General features: G+C 44.5%; 1 protein-coding gene across 2 annotated transcripts in view; it reads right to left on the bottom strand.

Annotated features, from left to right (window-relative positions):
• Positions 1-9,200, bottom strand: part of PHF21B (PHD finger protein 21B) — a 185,596-nt gene extending 176,396 nt beyond the window's left edge. Inside the window, exons 1-2 of one of the 2 annotated variants that reach the window (XM_033148291.1) lie at positions 9,048-9,200; positions 8,057-8,122 (exon numbers count right to left, since the gene is read on the bottom strand). In XM_033148291.1, coding sequence (XP_033004182.1) covers positions 8,057-8,122; positions 9,048-9,101 — 120 coding nt within the window. In that variant the 5' untranslated portion in view covers positions 9,102-9,200. Of the gene's footprint in view, positions 1-8,056; positions 8,123-8,451; positions 8,631-9,047 lie in introns of those variants that run through there. The other variant, XM_033148293.1, reaches the window with a different exon arrangement.
• Positions 9,201-17,599: the final 8,399 nt, after the last annotated feature.

Raw genomic sequence — 17,599 nt, 5'->3', positions numbered from 1 at the left:
ATTCCTGCAGAGGCACAAAGCTTCCACTAGAGAGTTTCATATTCTTAGAGCAATCTTAAGTCAGATCTTCTTCTGTTTTACTTTCTGTCAAGGAAAGCCCATTTTATTTTCCACCCTAACCTTGAGTTTCAGGTTTAGCTCTTCCAGGGTTAAAATGTATTATTTCATACAGGGTTTCCTTTGTTATATTAACCATAAGGGGTTGTGTGTGCTGTGTGAAAGCACAGCATATATTAGATTTCAATAGGTGCTTACTATTGGCAGGCGGAGGTTGCAGCTAGAACTAAGCCCCATCAGCAATTTCATATGACACTCTAAAAATTGCTACTACATGACAATAAGTAGCTGATTCAGAAAGAAAGAAAGAAATAAAGAAAGAAAGAGGAAGGAAGGAAGGAAGACAGGAAGCTTAAGGAATAATATTTTATACAGAAGTCATTTCTAATCATATCTTGGTGCTACTTTTAGCAAAAAAGACATTTCTAAGTTTTTTGTTTTTTTTAACTAAAGTTAATATAACTGCCATGTGTGTGTGTACCCCAATTTGCATTTCCATTGGATTCCTTTCATATACATATCTTAAGTTTGAAGTATGGGCTGCATAATTTCTTGAAGGTAAATTCTTGGAACTTCCTCCACAGTACAGGGCTACGGTATCAGTTTACCATCTATAGACAAAATATCCTTATTTGACACCCTGGAGCCATACAACCTGCTACTCTTTTTGTCAGTTAAACATTGTGTGTGCAATCCAGCCAAGATTAAGGAATTTAAATCTCACTGGGAAATTGTTTAAACAATTGCTTACGTCTCTCACAGAAATCAGTGGGACTAAGATTTCTGAGCTGAGGGATATCCCTGACCAAAACGTTTTTACAGTGAGATAGTGCCACATCATTTATTAGATATAACAAAATCAGTCAATACCCGCACGCTACTAGTGCAATCATAAAGGACGTGCCAGCACAGATCCACAATAGCACTGATATCATTTCCCAAACTCTAGAGATAGAATATCATAGAAGATGGAACAAAACTGAGGGCAACCATTCAAAAAAGCAGCAGTGGACTTGGGTTAAGAAAAAAATGCTGGAGTTGGTCACAATGATCTCAGCTCCATCCTGAGGCTTTGGCTACATCACTATGTTTCAGCTTAATTGAGGTTTCTAAGCAGACGTTGGCTGACCATCTGTCATGGATGCTTTAGCTGCGGGGGTTGGACTAGATGATTCTTGGGGTCCTTTCCAAGTCTACAATTCTATTATTCTGTGATTCTATGAAGTAAGAGTGACTTATCTCATAGGGCTGATACGGTGATAATTGAGCCAATGAAACATTCTTGCCTGCTCCAAAGCTTATCTAAATCCTCATGACTTCAGTGGGAAACATTTTACCACATGCTCAACTCTTTTTTATACAAGTCAAAACTCTTGGATCCATGAGCTCTTTGTGGATCCCAGTTGTACTGCTGCAAAGAAATAAATGCCCAGGCACCTTTTGCTACTTCATACATGGATATAATTTTCTTTCACAAACCTACATCATCAAATACAACTTCTTGGAACTTTCTGTTCCTCCATTTCTTCTTTGCCCATACTACCAATATGACCTTCCCTTTTCTTTCTTGAAGCAAATAGTGCACCTCCTATAGCATGTATTTATCTATGACAGTCTTCAGTTGGATTAAGATCTATATGAATCAAATTATTAAACAAATGGAAGATCCATTGAAACAGGACTGTTCTTCACCTAGAGCTGCAAGATCAAAAACCTATTCTGGGTTTCTGTAGCCTCCTGAAACAAAGGACTGTCCCTTAAACACAGCCTTATTGATCACCATACTGGACCTAATGTTTGGTAGGGCTGTATTCAAAAGAAAATTGTTCAAAATAAAGCAACATGTAGAAACACTAAAACTGCTCATGAATGCCACATTAACTGAATGATTTAGCCAGAGTCCTATGCAAAAAAATTAAGCTGGGAATTAAGGTTTGCTATCTGTAGGCCTGAAAATATATTGAAAGAATAATTGCTAAATGGTGCATGATCTAAGATTAGGTACCTACAAAATGCAGCGCACACAACAACAAGTTTTTTCACTGCTCATGCTATCCTAGCATCAGCTGTTCAATAATCAATTTTGACTCACTGCAGATTAGCTGTCCCCAACATGTAACAGGTAGCAAATATATTTAAGCATTAAAGAAGAACAAATTCTAAACAGCATTGTTGCTAGAATTCCTTTTTCTGGATAGACAAAGACATTGCAAGCAAAACATTACTAAATCACAGAGATAATCATCATAGTCAGTTCCTCTAATGAGGCATCATGGGATTACTGGAGTTATTATAAGAGTCATCTTATTGAAGAAATTCAAAGTTAATTGAAATCAATTGTACTGTTCTGACAGCAGGTGTTTTAAGTGGCTAAGATATCAAAGCGAACTCTTTAAAGGAGCTACAACAAATGTTACATTCACTTTTCAACCTCTAGCACTTCCAAGCGAAGAACTACAATTCCAGTTTGCTGTGTGGTGTTTTTTAAAGCAACCTTTCTTCTGCCGTTAAGGTTTCTATAGAACAAAAACTGGTCAAAATATATTTCACTGCAGTGGATGGCCTGAAGTTCATCTGCTTCATGGATTTATAGAAGGGCAAATTGTTATCCTTAGCTGAATTTCAAGAGTTTAATGATTTGATTTCCATTTTGGCAACTATTTTTCCCCAATGAGGTGCCAAATCTTGCCACAACGATATAAAACAAAGAAAATGTTTAGCTGCAAATGTATGAAATGCATTTTCTTGGCCATACTCCGTTTGCAAGTAAGGTATTGGTCACGATCCGAGTGGTTCCACTCTATACATGGAAGACTTTCCTCCTTATAGAAGAGCACAGGAAGTCTCTGCACACACAGAGCCCTGGATCATGGCTCCATCTTTTATTTTCATTGATACTTATAGTATCTACTTTATTTCATGCCCAACCAAAGGAATCAGTGAGCTCTAGCAAAAGTCATTAATTTATGCCGAAACATATGTAAACTGTGTTGCCATTTCAGGACACCACCTAGCTACCTTTGATTTGAAAAGCCCAGCAAAAACAACCCCTTGGAACAGATAATATAATACGCTCCATCAAAGATATAATTTGCCTACACATTCCCAGTGCTTAAGATGAGCACCTTAATTCCGAGACGTCTAATGCCTCCCAAGAACCTACTTCCAGTCAGATCATAAACACCAAATGACAGTCAACAATTTAATTCCAGATATGCTACCCTCAGAAGGCAAAACCAGCAATAACACTATCTTGGAAGGGTCTGCCAGAGACTAATGTTGATTTCTATGTAGGTAGTAAATTACAGCAAAGAAATGAAGCAGTGCCCGAGTGAATGGCGTATACATGATGCCTCTCAGGAAGACATATTTTTATTGCTGTGCTTCACGACAGGCTTCTCTGAATCCAGGGTTCATCAGCAATGAAAACACAGCAAGTCTTCCACATGCTTACTGCTGATTTCCAAGATCTGCTTTACGAGTCAATACTAATGTCAGGTTAGAGTTTAACTGTGCAATTATTAAGTAGGCAGTTCAAAAAAAAAAAAGCAGCAAGAGGAGTTAAGGGGTGCCTAGCAAGCCCAGGCAAACATGCAGCAGAGTGTTTCAGATGTGCATTTAAAAGGACAGTGCTGCTTCTCACTGAAGGCCTTTTATTTACATATACATGCTTGTTCCTTGACAGTATAGATAAAAATGTTACAGCTGTTCTGTAGGTGATGGGGATTCAAGTTGTAAAAGCATTGGACCAACTAATGGAGTCTTCACACATCATATCTTGTTAAAGAAGAGGTAAACCCATTCTCAAATAGGACTACAATTCATCAACACTCTGGAGGGAGGGGTAGAATATGCAGGTATACTAATGTTTGCAGTGAACAGAACCCACACTCTGGCTTTGACTTTGGGGACAAAACACAAAATGAAGTATTGATTCAGGATGCATTGGGGGGGGGGGGTTACAATCCATCCTTGAAAATATTGCAGAAAGTATTTAAGTCTATAGGAGAAATTAAATTAAATTCCTCCAGTTAATTGCATCCTATATAAATCCAATTTAATTTAAATTGGTAATATCCTCAAAACACTTCACATTTGTTTTTGGAAACCTTGATTTTATATATATTATATATATATGGATGAAGCCTATTAAATTAATCAGGTGGCCACAATAAGAATCTGATGCATTGAACAAAGAACAGAGAAGGATTTCTCCTAGCTTCACTATACACCTAGGGGCAACAATTTAGCATGGCACAGCAAATAAATATGATTTTTCTGTTCTCTACTTTCTACCCTGACTAGTGGGAGTGGTGGAAATCTGAATGTGGAGGCCACACTGTTAAGCCCCATTGCTGCCCACCAAGAGTTTGAGTTGGTCTCTAACACTGCAGTGCCAAATGTGTCTGCCCACAGGTAAGTCAGATTCAACGTAACACTCTGTCCATCTAGGCATAGAGGAGTCTATCAGCCGTGGTGGTGCATGACAACAGCAATGACATCTAGTTGTCCACTATGGAAGAATTGCAATGGTGTATGTTCCTCCTACATGGGGAGTTTATGGAGTGTTTTTGTGATGGTGTCCTGCTTCTCATAGTTGGCCACTATAAAAACAGGATGCTGGAATAGATGAGCCTTTGGTCTGATCCATCACAGCTCTTCTTATGTTCTTATCTAAGTGCAACTAAGGTAGCCTGAATCCAACCCAATGGCCATGGCCAATATATGTGGCATGGTTACACATAGTCAATTTTCTCTTTCAATTAAAAATGAACACAAAACATGTACAAACATAGGGTTTCTGGGTTGGGCAGTCTTCATTCCCATTGATCCCAGATTAGCCCTGTTAAAGTCACTGGAGTAAGTGGGTTATGGACTGCAGCCAGAATTTCCATAGCATTTTCACCCAGTCACATTCATGAGTTCCACATTAGCAAAAATGGTACCTGAAAGATATGGACGGGAATATGAATAACTTGTACCAGTTAAAACCATCATTCCTAATTCTACTTCCCAGGGGTCTGTTTAAATGTTTCACGGTGAACTCTGTGTCTTTTGGAACAGGGAGTCTGATTTAAAACATGAAATCCAAGCTCACATGCAGCAGTCCTCTTCCATGCGGGGCAAAAATGGGAGGGGGGGGCTTTGGACCTTTTCCTTCAAGAAATAATATTAATTATATCAAAATCTGACTTCAGCAACTTTGTGATCTGTATTTAGGCTGAGGCTTTAAAACTCCTATCACTCTTCTCTCTGTGCGAAGGGAGATTTCCTATCTGGCCTCCAGAGGTGACAGTGTGCAGCGCAAGAAGACACTGCATCAGCATCCAGTCTTATACCATTGTATAAGTTCTTGTTGCATAAAGCAGGCAGAGGAAGCATGTCGATGGCATCTGCACTTTTCAATGTAAGTAGCAGTTGAATCCAAGGACTACCGGTAGTTAGCTCGTTGCATAATTCGGGAGGGTGCAACACACAGGCATTGTTGACTATTTAGTTCACAAAGTGCTGCATGAGATTGGAAATGTCATTCTGCACCCAACAGCTGCATCGAACCCTAATTTTCCAAGTATGTCTCTTTGCCTTATCTAAATACATAATGAACAGCTCACCAATTACTATCGTCATAAAAATTTCAATAGCCTTGAAATAGTTGTTATAATGCAGAGAGGAACAATCACTTTAATGCAGTGAAACCAACAACCACCGACTACTTCCATTTCAAAGAGAGGAAAACATAAAACAAATGTATTCCTGGCAGTGTGAGGCTGTTACCTCGCTTTAATAAATTCTCTACTCGGTGTAGTAGCAGAATCAACATAGCACACTGTTTTGCCCTACAAGAAAAAAAGGACTAACTGCTCCAAGCTGCTGCTTCTGTGCTGCTTCCTTCCCCCCACCCCCAAAGAAAAGAAACTATCTGATTTGATTCCATACAGTGATTAAACATCTTTGTGCTCTGCTGAGTAGGGTATTCTGTCCCCTCCCCCACAAAAAAATGGCATCAAAGCAATCAAAATGGTAATGTTAAGCATGAATGGGGGCCCATCCCCCCGCCTTCAAACTCTGCAGACTTTTCTCCATGTCATGAAGAAACCAACACCCCTTCCTCACAAAATGGAAGCTTCCACTACCAAACTGAGAAGAGAGCTGACAAATTCTGGGCTGCGATCAATCGGGACAGGGAGGGAGGGAGTGGCGGCGCTGGAAATGCTCGCATACATCCATGCATAGGCAGATAAGATATGCAGCCAACGTCGCCTCGGGCGCGCATCCAACGGGCGAGGATGAAAAATAGGCACGGCTTTACTTTTTAACTTCCACCACAACTATATATATGGAGCCGGAGGTGGGGGGGGGGAATATTCCTTTCCTCTTTCCGTCCGCCACCACTGGCTTTCTCCCTCCCCTCTCCCCGCCCCCCGGGTACGTAGGGTGAAGACTCCTTGATAGGCTGGAAAGATTGTTTTTTAGGCCGGGGGGGGGGGAGAGAATATGATCCAGGGCGCTATTCCAAGTTTTGGTGCTGAAAGAACTGCTGCATTCCGAAGGAATCGCGATCGATTCATCCGAAGGAAAGGGAAAGGAGGTTGCGCTCTCTCGCTCTCTCCGCCAAAGGGGCTTTTGCAAAGCTGCATGAGCAGGCGAGGAAGAGGGGGAGGGAGGGGGAGGGGGGAGTGCCGAGGGCGGGGAGGAGGGGAGCCTGGCGAAAGTTGGCTTTTATTGGTGGGGGGGGGGGGTGGCGGCGGTGGGGGAGGGGAAAGGACAACCCGGCAGGTCATCGACTGGATTTCTAAGCCGCTGCGCGATTCGTGCATTGGAAGTACCGAAAGTCGAGCGGGGCGGGGGGGGTGAGGGGGGGCAGGGAAGGGGGCTCCTTGTATTGTGTGTGTGGTTGGGGTGTGTGCGTGTGTGTGTGTGTGTGTGTGTGTGTCGTTTTAAAGCTCCAGAGATGCGCGGGGAGCTGCTGAGCGTGCCGTGGCATCTGTTCGTGGTGCTGAAACGCAGCAAATCCCCAGCCCCTCGCCACCAGCTGATCTGAACACCAACTCACAATGCGAGACAACTTTCTTTCAGCTTGGAAAAGGGGGCGAGGGGAGGTGGGTGGGGGTGGAGGGGAGGAAGGAGGGATCCGTCGTTGCCCCCCATGCACACCAGGGTCGCCCGCTGCAAAATAAGAGACACCTTCACAGAGAAAGGCACAAAAAAGAAAGTTTGTTGGAAGGGAGGTGGGCGAAGGCATCTGTTTCCATAGTGTCTCGCTTCTCTCTCCCTCCCCCCCACTTTACCCCCCCCCTCAGATTTGCCTAAGTAGACAAAGCTATGCAGGAGGGGTGCAGGACTCTGTGTGTGTGTGTGTGTAAATGTATACATAAACTGGATTCCGAAGCCAGCAGGTCAGATCAAACCAAAGAAAGAAGATGCCAAGTGTGTGGAGTGGGGGGGGGGGGAGGGGAGAAATACACACACACACACACACACACATACATATCTGTATCTATGGAAGCAAAATCAGCTTTCCAATCAAAACCAGCACTCAAGGCTTTAGAAGTGGGATCAGTCCCCTTATTCCCAACTCTCTGCTTTTGCACGTTGCAAGGAAGTGAAAACAAACTAAGCAGATGACCAAATAATTTCCCATATTCCTAAAACATGTCGACCAACTCAAAATGGACGCCTCTGTGTGTGTGTGTGTTTTTTTAAACGTCTAACTACAGCATATCTCTTTTTGTGTATTATGGTTATTAATATGAACACAGTGCCTGGCAAGGCAACAGAAAACTGGATCCCTCATATTTAAAACCTTTTCTCACTTTAGGCTCCCTTTAGTAAACATGAGTGTTTTATTCACTGGTGCGGGTATTTTTTTTTTCTTCCGGCCAACACGGATTCTTTGAGAATGTTTAGAAAGTGCTTTGTAAAAGAGAGAGAGAGAGAGAAAGGAAAGGAAAGGCGAAACCCCATCCACAGACACATAACTGAATCGATTCATTCTTACTTGTTTTTCATTAAGAGCAGCTATTCTCGATTGCCTCTCATGGATTTGTTTCTTAAGATCACCGTTCTGTAAAAATGGCAATAAAATGCAGATTAGAGACCAAGTGTAACTAAAGCCAATTCAGAGGAAACTTGCGCTTAGGAATTGTTTGGGGGCAAAAGCCCAACCGAAAGCATGCACAATAAGGAAAGGGGTTGGAAACAGAATAAACCCCTTAAGTAACAAAGCTCAGCCCGGTCTTCAAAATGAGATCTCTTACTGATAAACTTTGTCATCCTGCTGTCCCAGCAGAACTGCGCTTAACACAAGAAAGCTAAAATACTTAAGAGGATGGGTTTTAAAATACACACACACACACACACACACACACACACACACAACAGATCTGCATTTACCTGTGGATCTTGCTTCATCTGTGCAACTAGTTTCTTTTTTAAAAATGCCCCTTAAAAGAAGGAACTAGAAAGAGTTTCACGTGTAATGGATTTTTTAAAATGTGTGTGTGTGTGTGTGTAAGGGGGAGGGTGGGGGTCTGGAACAAAGAGGCAAGTAAACACAGCGAGTCAGTTTCAAGCAAAGCTCATAAATATTCAAGTCTCGTCCTAATCTCTCCAACACACACACACACACACACACACACACACACACACAAGTACCAACCGCAATGTTAACTCCGGATCGCGACAACAGAGAAACACACACATGCCAAAACTCAGCCAAACAATCTCGAAAACTACTTTTGTGAAAGTGGTCCACACGGTTAAGGGCAGAGGAGGGAGGCTCCTGGAGACTCTCCTCTCCCCCCCCCCGCGACTCTCTTGCCACCAAGACCCGCTTTCCGCTGCCTTCCCCCCCCCCCCCCCGATCGATAGACCCTGCGACAAGGAGAACCCACCGCGACTTGGGAAGCACGCAGGGCTGGATTCTTTCAGATTCCCTTTCTGGCGGAAAGGCCAGCCCGGGCGGCGAGCCTCTGTCTCTCTCTTATTACCTGGTGACATTGGATTTCCACTTTTAACGCCTCTGGCAAGCGGCGCAGCTCCATCCTTTCAACTTGCGAGGCACTTTTCGCCCACTTTCGAATCCCAGTGAAGTTTGGTGGCTTTTTCCTCTCCCCTCACCCGCCCCACTTCGCAAGGAGAAGCCACGGCAGCAAAGCCTGGCGAGCCGAAGCAGAGACCCCTAGAAAAAAAAACAAAAAAAAACGAGGGGCTTCAACACTCCCTCCCCCCTTTCAAAAAGCGATAACAACAATCGAAAGAAGAAACAACTAGTCAGGCTGCAAAGCAAGTTCTTTGCCTCTTTGCTGAGGGACACGGACAAATCACTCACTTTCCGCCAAACTGGGGGGGGGAGGCTACCCCCCCGGCCGCCCCCCCCAGCCCACAATCCCCATGGGCCCCTCGGCGGCCCCCTGCTCCGCCCAGGACCCGATTAATCGCCTCGCGCAGCTCCGCCGCCCCTCCAATGGGGGACCGAGGAGACTTCGAAACGGGAGGGACTATATTTCCTCAGAGTGCGCGCCTTGATTTCACTTTGCCTCGGGAAAAAGTTGTGCCACGGCTGCCAATGCTAATTCGGAGTTGCCCGGATGGAGCAAGGCAGGGCGGGGGGGGGGAGGAGGAGGAGGAGGAGGAGGAGGAGGAGGCGAGAGGGAAGGAGACCCTGGTTGGAGCATGCGCGTGAGCAGCAGCAGTAGTGGACCCAGCGAGAACAACGGAGGGATGGAGAGAAGCGCCAAGGCTCCAACGGCGTCGGCAGCGTCGGCAGCCCCGTGAGGAGTTCAAGAAGAGCCTGTGGCCCCGGGAGGCACTGCGGGGATGCTCAGCAGAAAGACAGCCATGGCCGCGGTGGGGATGCCCGTGAAGCAGCTGGTGGCCAAGTTGGGTGGAGAGGAAAGCGCTGCCCTGCTGCTGCCTCCCTTGCAGCCTGGACAGCGGCACAGCCCTGGGCCCAGCGAAGCTTCTTGCTGCCTCTGAAACCCCATCTCTCCCACAGATAGGCACCGCCTGAAATCTGAAAGGGGGACAGAGAAGCAAGGTTCTGGGATGTGGATGGGCCTTGAACGAGGGCCTCATGCCGCCTCTCGCACAGCTCCAGACTGGAATACTTTTCACGCGACTAGGGCAGTGGATCAGAAGAAAAAATTGCTCACACCGCACCAATTTTTAAACTGATAATTGGAAAGCAAAAAGAAACAACTCATGGAAAATTCTTTCCAGTAGCACCTTAGAGACCAACTGAGTTTGTTCTTGGTATGAGCTTTCGTGTGCATGCACACTTCTTCAGATACCATGCACACTTCTTCAGATACCATGCACAAGAACAAACTCAGTTGGTCTCTAAGGTGCTACTGGAAAGAATTTTCTATTTTGTTTCGACTATGGCAGACCAACACAGCTACCCACCTGTAACAGAAACAACTCATGGCAGTGCTTGATTTGTAACACGGAACGCAATTACTTTATAATATGATCGTGGGGCTTCCAGAAAGTATAAAACAATGCAGCTACCTGAGAACATGAATCATTCCCAAAATATGATATTGACTGTCCTTGAATCTTCCCACCACACTTGCCATGCTCTCCTGCCACACCCTTTGAGAAGCACTGGAGGAGGAGTTCCCATTGCCAGCTGCCAATTAGCAAATGTGGTGGAATATAGCCCTGTGCAAGGCAATCCTTTTGTCCCCTCCCCACCCGGCCCCATCTCTTGCCCCTTCCACGTACCTATGTTTCCCCTTCATTCTTTACATGGCCATTCTGTGGGAGGCCAAGTGCCTTCCTTCCTTGACCATGTGGCTGAGGCAGGGCCAGCCAGGTTGAAGAGTGACCCTGCTTAAATTGGGCCTTCAAGAGAGTAGCTAGAGAGAGGCAGGAGTGGCTATCTAAATAGTGCAGCAAGACTTCATCAGTGTTGGCGCTCAGAGCTGGAGCGTGTTTCCATTTGCAGCAAAATGTCAGCTCAGAGCTAAAGTGTGTGTGTGGGGGGGGTCATCAGAGCACTTTCAACAGTTGCTTTTTCTCCTTCCCTCCCATTCCACAAGTTTTACTCTCTGGATGTTATGGAGCACTCGTGTGCAGCCTCTTTAAGTGATAAAATACAAAAAAGTAACATCCGAAGCAACCCAGAATTGTTCACCTCGCCTATGCAAACACCCCACTTTTTATAGTGGTTTGTGCAGCTTTACCAGTTTAATAATAAAAACAAAATAAAAATTCCTTCCAGTAGCACCTTAGAGACCAACTAAGTTAGTTCTTGGTATGAGCTTTCATGTGCATGCACACTTCTTCAGTTTAATAATATTTAGTTATATCTCACCTTTCCTCCGAGGAGCTCCAGGTGTCATAGATGTTTCCTCTTCCCCCCTGTTTTATCCTTGTGACAACAACCCTGTGAGGTCAGGCTGAGAATGAGTGACTGCTCCGAGTCACCCACTGAGCTTTGTGGCTGAGCAGGGATTTGAACCCTGGTCTCCCACTCTAACCACTACACCATGCGGGCTCTCCAATACTGGTGTACCTTGCAGAATTGTTATAAGGACAATTGAGAAAATGAACGCAAACTGTTGTGAACCTGCTTTATAAATGTTAAGTATTAATGCCATTAATATCTGAATACAGCACTTCCAGATAGGCAGGTAAAAGGTCAGGACACCTTGAGGGAGCTGGTTTGGTTGGTGAGTCATAATGAAACAAGGAAATTTAGATAATTAAAATGCCCTAGTAATGAGTGACAACTTTATTTGGTTTTGGAAATCTTCTCACATTTTCTTAAATATCTCAAAAAGGCACCTATTTTGAAGTTTTACTAACACAGTGGTACCTCGGGTTAAGAACTTAATTCGTTCTGGAGGTCCGTTCTTAGCCTGAAACTGTTCTTAACCTGAGGTACCACTTTAGCTAATGGGGCCTCCTGTTGCCGCCACTGCGTGATTTCTGTTCTCATCCTGAAGCAAAGTTCTTAACCCGAGGTACTATTTCTGGGTTAGCGGAGTCTGTCACCTGAAGCGTCTGTAACCTGAAGCGTCTGTAACCCAAGGTACCACTGTATACAGAATAACATTTGATCTGCATGGTTAATGAGCAGAGTCAACTAAAGTATTAGAGGCAACTGAAAGTTTTGTCTAAATGAGAATGGAAAGGAACACAAAGTTTGGCAAAAGAAATGCAAGCTAACACTAAGGGATGCAGAAAATAAAGAAATAAATTGAGGAGCATATTGCTAAAAACAACGATCAACCATAAAAAAATATTCAAATACATTAATAGCAGGGGACAGACTAGGGAGGCAGGGGGCACCAAATTCTGGCGTCGCACAGAGTGCTGCTGAAATTTTAAAGCCCAAAGTCCACCACTGATATAGGTGAACCACCAACAGTCTTTGACTCTGGTTCGCTTCAATAATGACTTCAAATGTAAGTCCTGTATACTCTTTTTTTTAAGTCAAGAATCCTCAAGGTATATTTTCAGCAAAGTTCTCCACATCAGACAGTGCAGGATTCAAAATGCCAGAGCCACTGCTGGGTTATGCAGGCCACACCATCAAGGTTCAAACATTCCTGGTCACAGTTCAGAACTTCAGTGGAATTTGAGGGCACTCTGACCCTGACAGGAAACATGCTTTATCTGGCAGGATCAAACCCATTGTTAGCAATCAATCAGCCATGCTTCCATTGTCAAATCAAAGGATACCTTTCATTGTGCTGTAATATGCTCCTATTGTGCTGCTAAGCTATCCCAGTATTCCTGCCAGCCTTTCATCTTGCTGAAAACTTTTTCTCCTCCAGCAAACTCCTTTCTAAATGCACATGAATACTGATTAGAATGAACTTCTAAGCTGCTATCAAAATCTTCTCTCAGGTGTGGACGCACAAGCCCCTTTGATAAGAGAGGCACCCATGCAGGCACATCCAAGGGCAAGACTGTCTTCAAATGCAGAACAACATTGTTCCATGACTTAGGACAACTGTTTCTGGGCTGAACTACACCATAAATCAGGGTGCTGGGTGCTTGCTCTTTGGTTAGTTTCCATTTTTCCATTTTTAGTACATTTTCTTTTGGGAAGTTCCTCGGAATTTCTACTAAGTCACTGTGCCCACAGGTAAAAAGGCTTTGGAAAGACAGAGAGGCAAAGGAGAGAAGGGAACTGCATTGGCAAATCTCAACAGCGGTGTCATCATGCTGCATTCAGTGAAAGACAAGGAAACGGTTAGTAGAACCATAGTGCAGATTTCGAGAGAAACAGAACAAACAGCATATTTCTTTCCTGCTGGAATTGACCATGAGCAAGTGATGGGAGTTCCGTCATCCCTTCCTGAAAAATAAGTAATGATCCAGTCATTTATAACTTAATTAGTGGTGTGGGAAAGAGAATGCAATATGTGTACAAATGCACACACGCTGAGTCTTGAAATGTTGGATTAAGGCTCTAACAAGCCACAGTCCCTTTGGAAAGCAAGCCCTTCTCTTTTATGTTGCATGTATGGCTCACATACCTGTGCAAGGGTATGGACTGAAGCCACACGAGGTCTGGGTGTGGGCAGTGTCTGGATGGGTGACCACCTGAGAACCACACATACACTGTCTTAGGTTCTATGACTTAAGAAAGGTGGGATATACACAGAGGTGAACCTAGGCTCCCTTGAGTCTTTGGCAAGGAACTGTATAGGTGCCACCTCAGCCCTTGTATCCTTGGCAAGGGTGCTCCACTGAGGGGCCCAGAGGAGCCTGCATGCCTCACCCAGCTGCCCAAAGCAGCGGAGGAGCAGCCTGGCAAGCATGCGGACAGACAGGCCACTCCAAGCCAAAGTCGAGAGGCATGATTTTTGCACCAAGGGCAGAGGTCCAAGGGGATGCCTCGGATTGGAGAGGCACTGCATGAGTCGATGCTGCAGGGCTGTCTGATCCTGACTCTGTATGAAGCAAAGGCCCCTGTTTTTGCCTGAGCGTTTATGAGATGATACCCATTGCAGCGTTTCTGCCGTCTGTTTTTTACAACTGAGCTTTTTGATGTCTTGTTTTTAACCTGCTTTTAACTTTGCTTTTGTTATACTGTAACCTGCCTTGGGGTCACATGTTGAACTGGCATACTCTGTAAATATACTTAATAAATGAAAAGTGGAGAGACAGGGTATAAGAGGTGCATCTTGCACTATCCCCGAATGCTTCGTGGTGGTAGGTCAAGATGCACCTCTTTACCCCGGCCTTTGGTCAAGTGGAACACAGGAAGCTGCTTTCAGCTTGATCTGTCTAACTCAGTACTGGCTGGCCGTGGTTCTCCGGGATTTCAGGCAGGGTCTTCTCCCAGTCGTACCTGGAGATGCCAAGGATTGAACTTGGGACTTTCAGGAGAAGGGCAGGCTGTAGCTGTTTGGGGAAGGGGCCCTTTTATCCCATGCAGGACTGCATATCCTCTCCTTTTGGCATCCATTTACTATGCTGAGCTGTACAGCTCTGTTGCACACCACTTGCTCACCGTCTACCATTGGCAATGAATTCCAAACTCTACAAACACCCCACATTCTGCACAAGTGTTCCAGTCCAGAAAGGGAGATTTCTATTTAGAAAAGGCTTCTGATGTGCACCCAGATTTGCATTCCAAAGTAAATATGAGCACCATTGAATGATGTCGTTTAACAGAACTCCCCCCCCCCCCCGCCGAGCCACTACCACTTGTTGTATGTGACCAGTTGCACATGATTTGAGCCGGATCCGATCATTACATGCAACCTGAATATATATGCAGACAAAAATAGTTGGCTATACTTTCTTTAGACAGATTGTTACTGAGTGTAGACTTGGAATAGCAGTGGCATAGGTGTTGGGCTTCCTTGGTAAGAACTTTGAGGGTGCAAGGGAAGCATTATTTTAAGGCAGAAAAAGTATCTGAAGAAGTGTGCATGCACACGAAAGCTCATATCAACAACAAACTTAGTTGGTCTCTAAGGTGCTACTGGAATGATTTATTTTGTATTTATTTTATTTCCACCATAGTTACTTTTATAAAACCTATGCTATACCTACTCTTCACTTTGGCACCCCTATTCAGAGATCAGTCATACCAGCATCTTTTGTACCCTTCTTTCAAGCTAGGAACTGTGGGTGCATGTACCGTATTTTTCACTCCATAGGGTGCACCGGACCATAGGCTGCACCTCGTTTTTAGAGGAGGAAACAAGATAAAAATATTTTTTCTGGTTTTCCTCCTCTAAAAGCCCTGTTTTTTTGAGGATCAGTTGCAGCTTTTTTTTGCAAAGGGAAAAGCCCTGTTTTTTTGAGGATCAGCTAAAAGTTTTGCAGCTTTTTTTTTTACAAAGGGGGAAAAGCAAAGAGGAAAAGCCCCGTTTTTATGGGGTTCAACTCACATTTCTGCAGCTTCTAAAGGAAAGGGAGCCCTTTCTACAGTTTCCAGACAGATAATCTAATCAGCCAGTCACATGTCGCTGGGGAAACAAACAACCTCCCTCTGCAGCACATTCAACAAAGGAGGGCAGGGCAGAAAGGGAGCCGGGACTTATCTCTCTCCCGATCTCTTGCTGATCAGCTGCTGAGTGGGGTCCTTTTAACACCCCCTTTTCTCTTTGTAAAATAAAAAGCATGATCCTCTTTTGGCCCCTGGGCAATTCAGCTCCAGGGACCACCATTCGCTCCATAAGATGCACAGATATTTCCCCTTACTTTTTGGAGGAAAAAAGCGCGTCTTATGGAGTGAAAAATACGTTGCATGGATAAACCAGCCACACTAACTAGGTTAGTGTACACACTAACCTGTTTGTAGCACAAAGTGTGGTTTTTCTCAAGCTGGAATCATTTGTACTCATTCTCAACATGCAGCTTTTATTATAGATTGATTCTCTTTTTTTAAAAAAATATCATTTTTATTGTTTTTATATAAATACATTGAGAAAAACTTTCACATTTATCTTTCCATTCATTTAACACTTTGGCCTTTTAGGGCCGTGGCTTCCCTCAAACCCTCCACGTGATTTTCTAATATCTATTACTTTATACTATACTTCTTAACTCAATCATTGCTTTAAATCACCATATCCAGCTTAATCACTGTAATTTCATATTTACAATGACATTTCTTCAATAATCTACAAGGCTTCTTGCAGTCTCAATCCCGTTGCCCGAAAGGGTAGGTGTGCTTACCTGATACACATTTCAAAACATTCCCCTTGATTAAGTTACCCACTGTCATGGACTGATTGGACAAAGAGGAATAGAGGGTGGAACTAGCTGGGAAACCACCAAGGGAAGAAGGCTCAGAGCCTCTGGGATTAATGGTGGGTCAACAATGAGTGGTCAGAGGGAGAAGACTGTGGAGAGATGTCAGAAGCTAAAGAGGTAACAGGGCTTAGTGAGCTCGGAGAGTCTGTGGCAGAGAGAAGCGCATAATCAGAGGCAGAAGCTGAAGCAGGAGAGGAGGCCAAGAGGCAGAGAGGAGTCAATCTGGGAAAGAGGCACGGGTGTCTCCCACTCCTGCTGTGGCAAGCTCCCCTACCCTCTGGCCTTCCAGAGCCAGGAGAGGCAGGAAAAGGGCAGAGGAGAGATTGGAAACATGTAGATGCAGTCTCTGGTTGTTGGAGGGGTGACCCAGGACAAGAGGGGACTTAGGCAGCTGTGGGGAAGAGGGGTCATTCAGCCTCAGCAACTGCTTCATGGGGGCAAGACCTACCAGAAGTTGCTGTGCTCATCAGGCATGTCACTCCTGTGCAGATACTGTTTTTGCTAATAGAGAGTTAAGTCCAACTTGCACAGTTGCTTGTACCTGACACACTTTTTCCTCCCTTTCCACGCCCCAGGTGAATGAAGAAGGAAGTTGTGATTGCCACCTTGGTATATGGCCATCCACAATAACAGAACCATATGTTATTGGGCAGGTGTGGGTACACCTGAGACTGCCTGCATCTGTTTTCAGACACACTGCAGAGTAACACAGAATCAATCTGCAGTGACAGTTTATTTTCAGAATGAAACCAATTTCTCAAAAAGCATTTTTCAGCTGCAAAATATGAGCAATAGTGTGTGGACTATATAGAAAAAAAATAGTTCAATTTTATTCTAGGATAAAATGCCGTATGTACACTGTACGTTCAGTGAATGTGCAATTACACATGTATGCACCTATCCATCCTCATAAAATTAGTCACACCTAACTACATACGCGGGTGGCGCTGTGGGTTAAACAACAGAGCCTAGGGCTTGCCGATCAGAAGGTCGGCGGTTCAAATCCCGGCGACAGGGTAAGCTCCCGTTGTTCAGTCCCAGCTGCTGCCAACCTAGCAGTTTGAAAGCATGTCAAAGTGCAAGTAGATAAATAGATACCGCTCTGGCGGGAAGGTAAACAGCGTTTCCGTGCGCTGCTCTGGTTCGCCAGAAGCGGCTTTGTCATGCTGGCCACATGACCCGGAAGCTGTACGCTGGCTCCCTCGGCCAGTAACGCAAGATGAGCGCTGCAACCCCAGAGTCATCCGCAACTGGACCTAATGGTCAGGGGTCCCTTTACCTTTTTAACTACATACAACAAGGGTTAGAT

This window comes from Lacerta agilis, chromosome 5 (genome assembly GCF_009819535.1).
Source record: "Lacerta agilis isolate rLacAgi1 chromosome 5, rLacAgi1.pri, whole genome shotgun sequence".
Lineage (NCBI taxonomy): Eukaryota > Metazoa > Chordata > Lepidosauria > Squamata > Lacertidae > Lacerta > Lacerta agilis.
The sequence above is the reverse complement of the archived record's forward strand: the minus strand, read 5'-3'. Positions and strand labels throughout refer to the sequence as shown.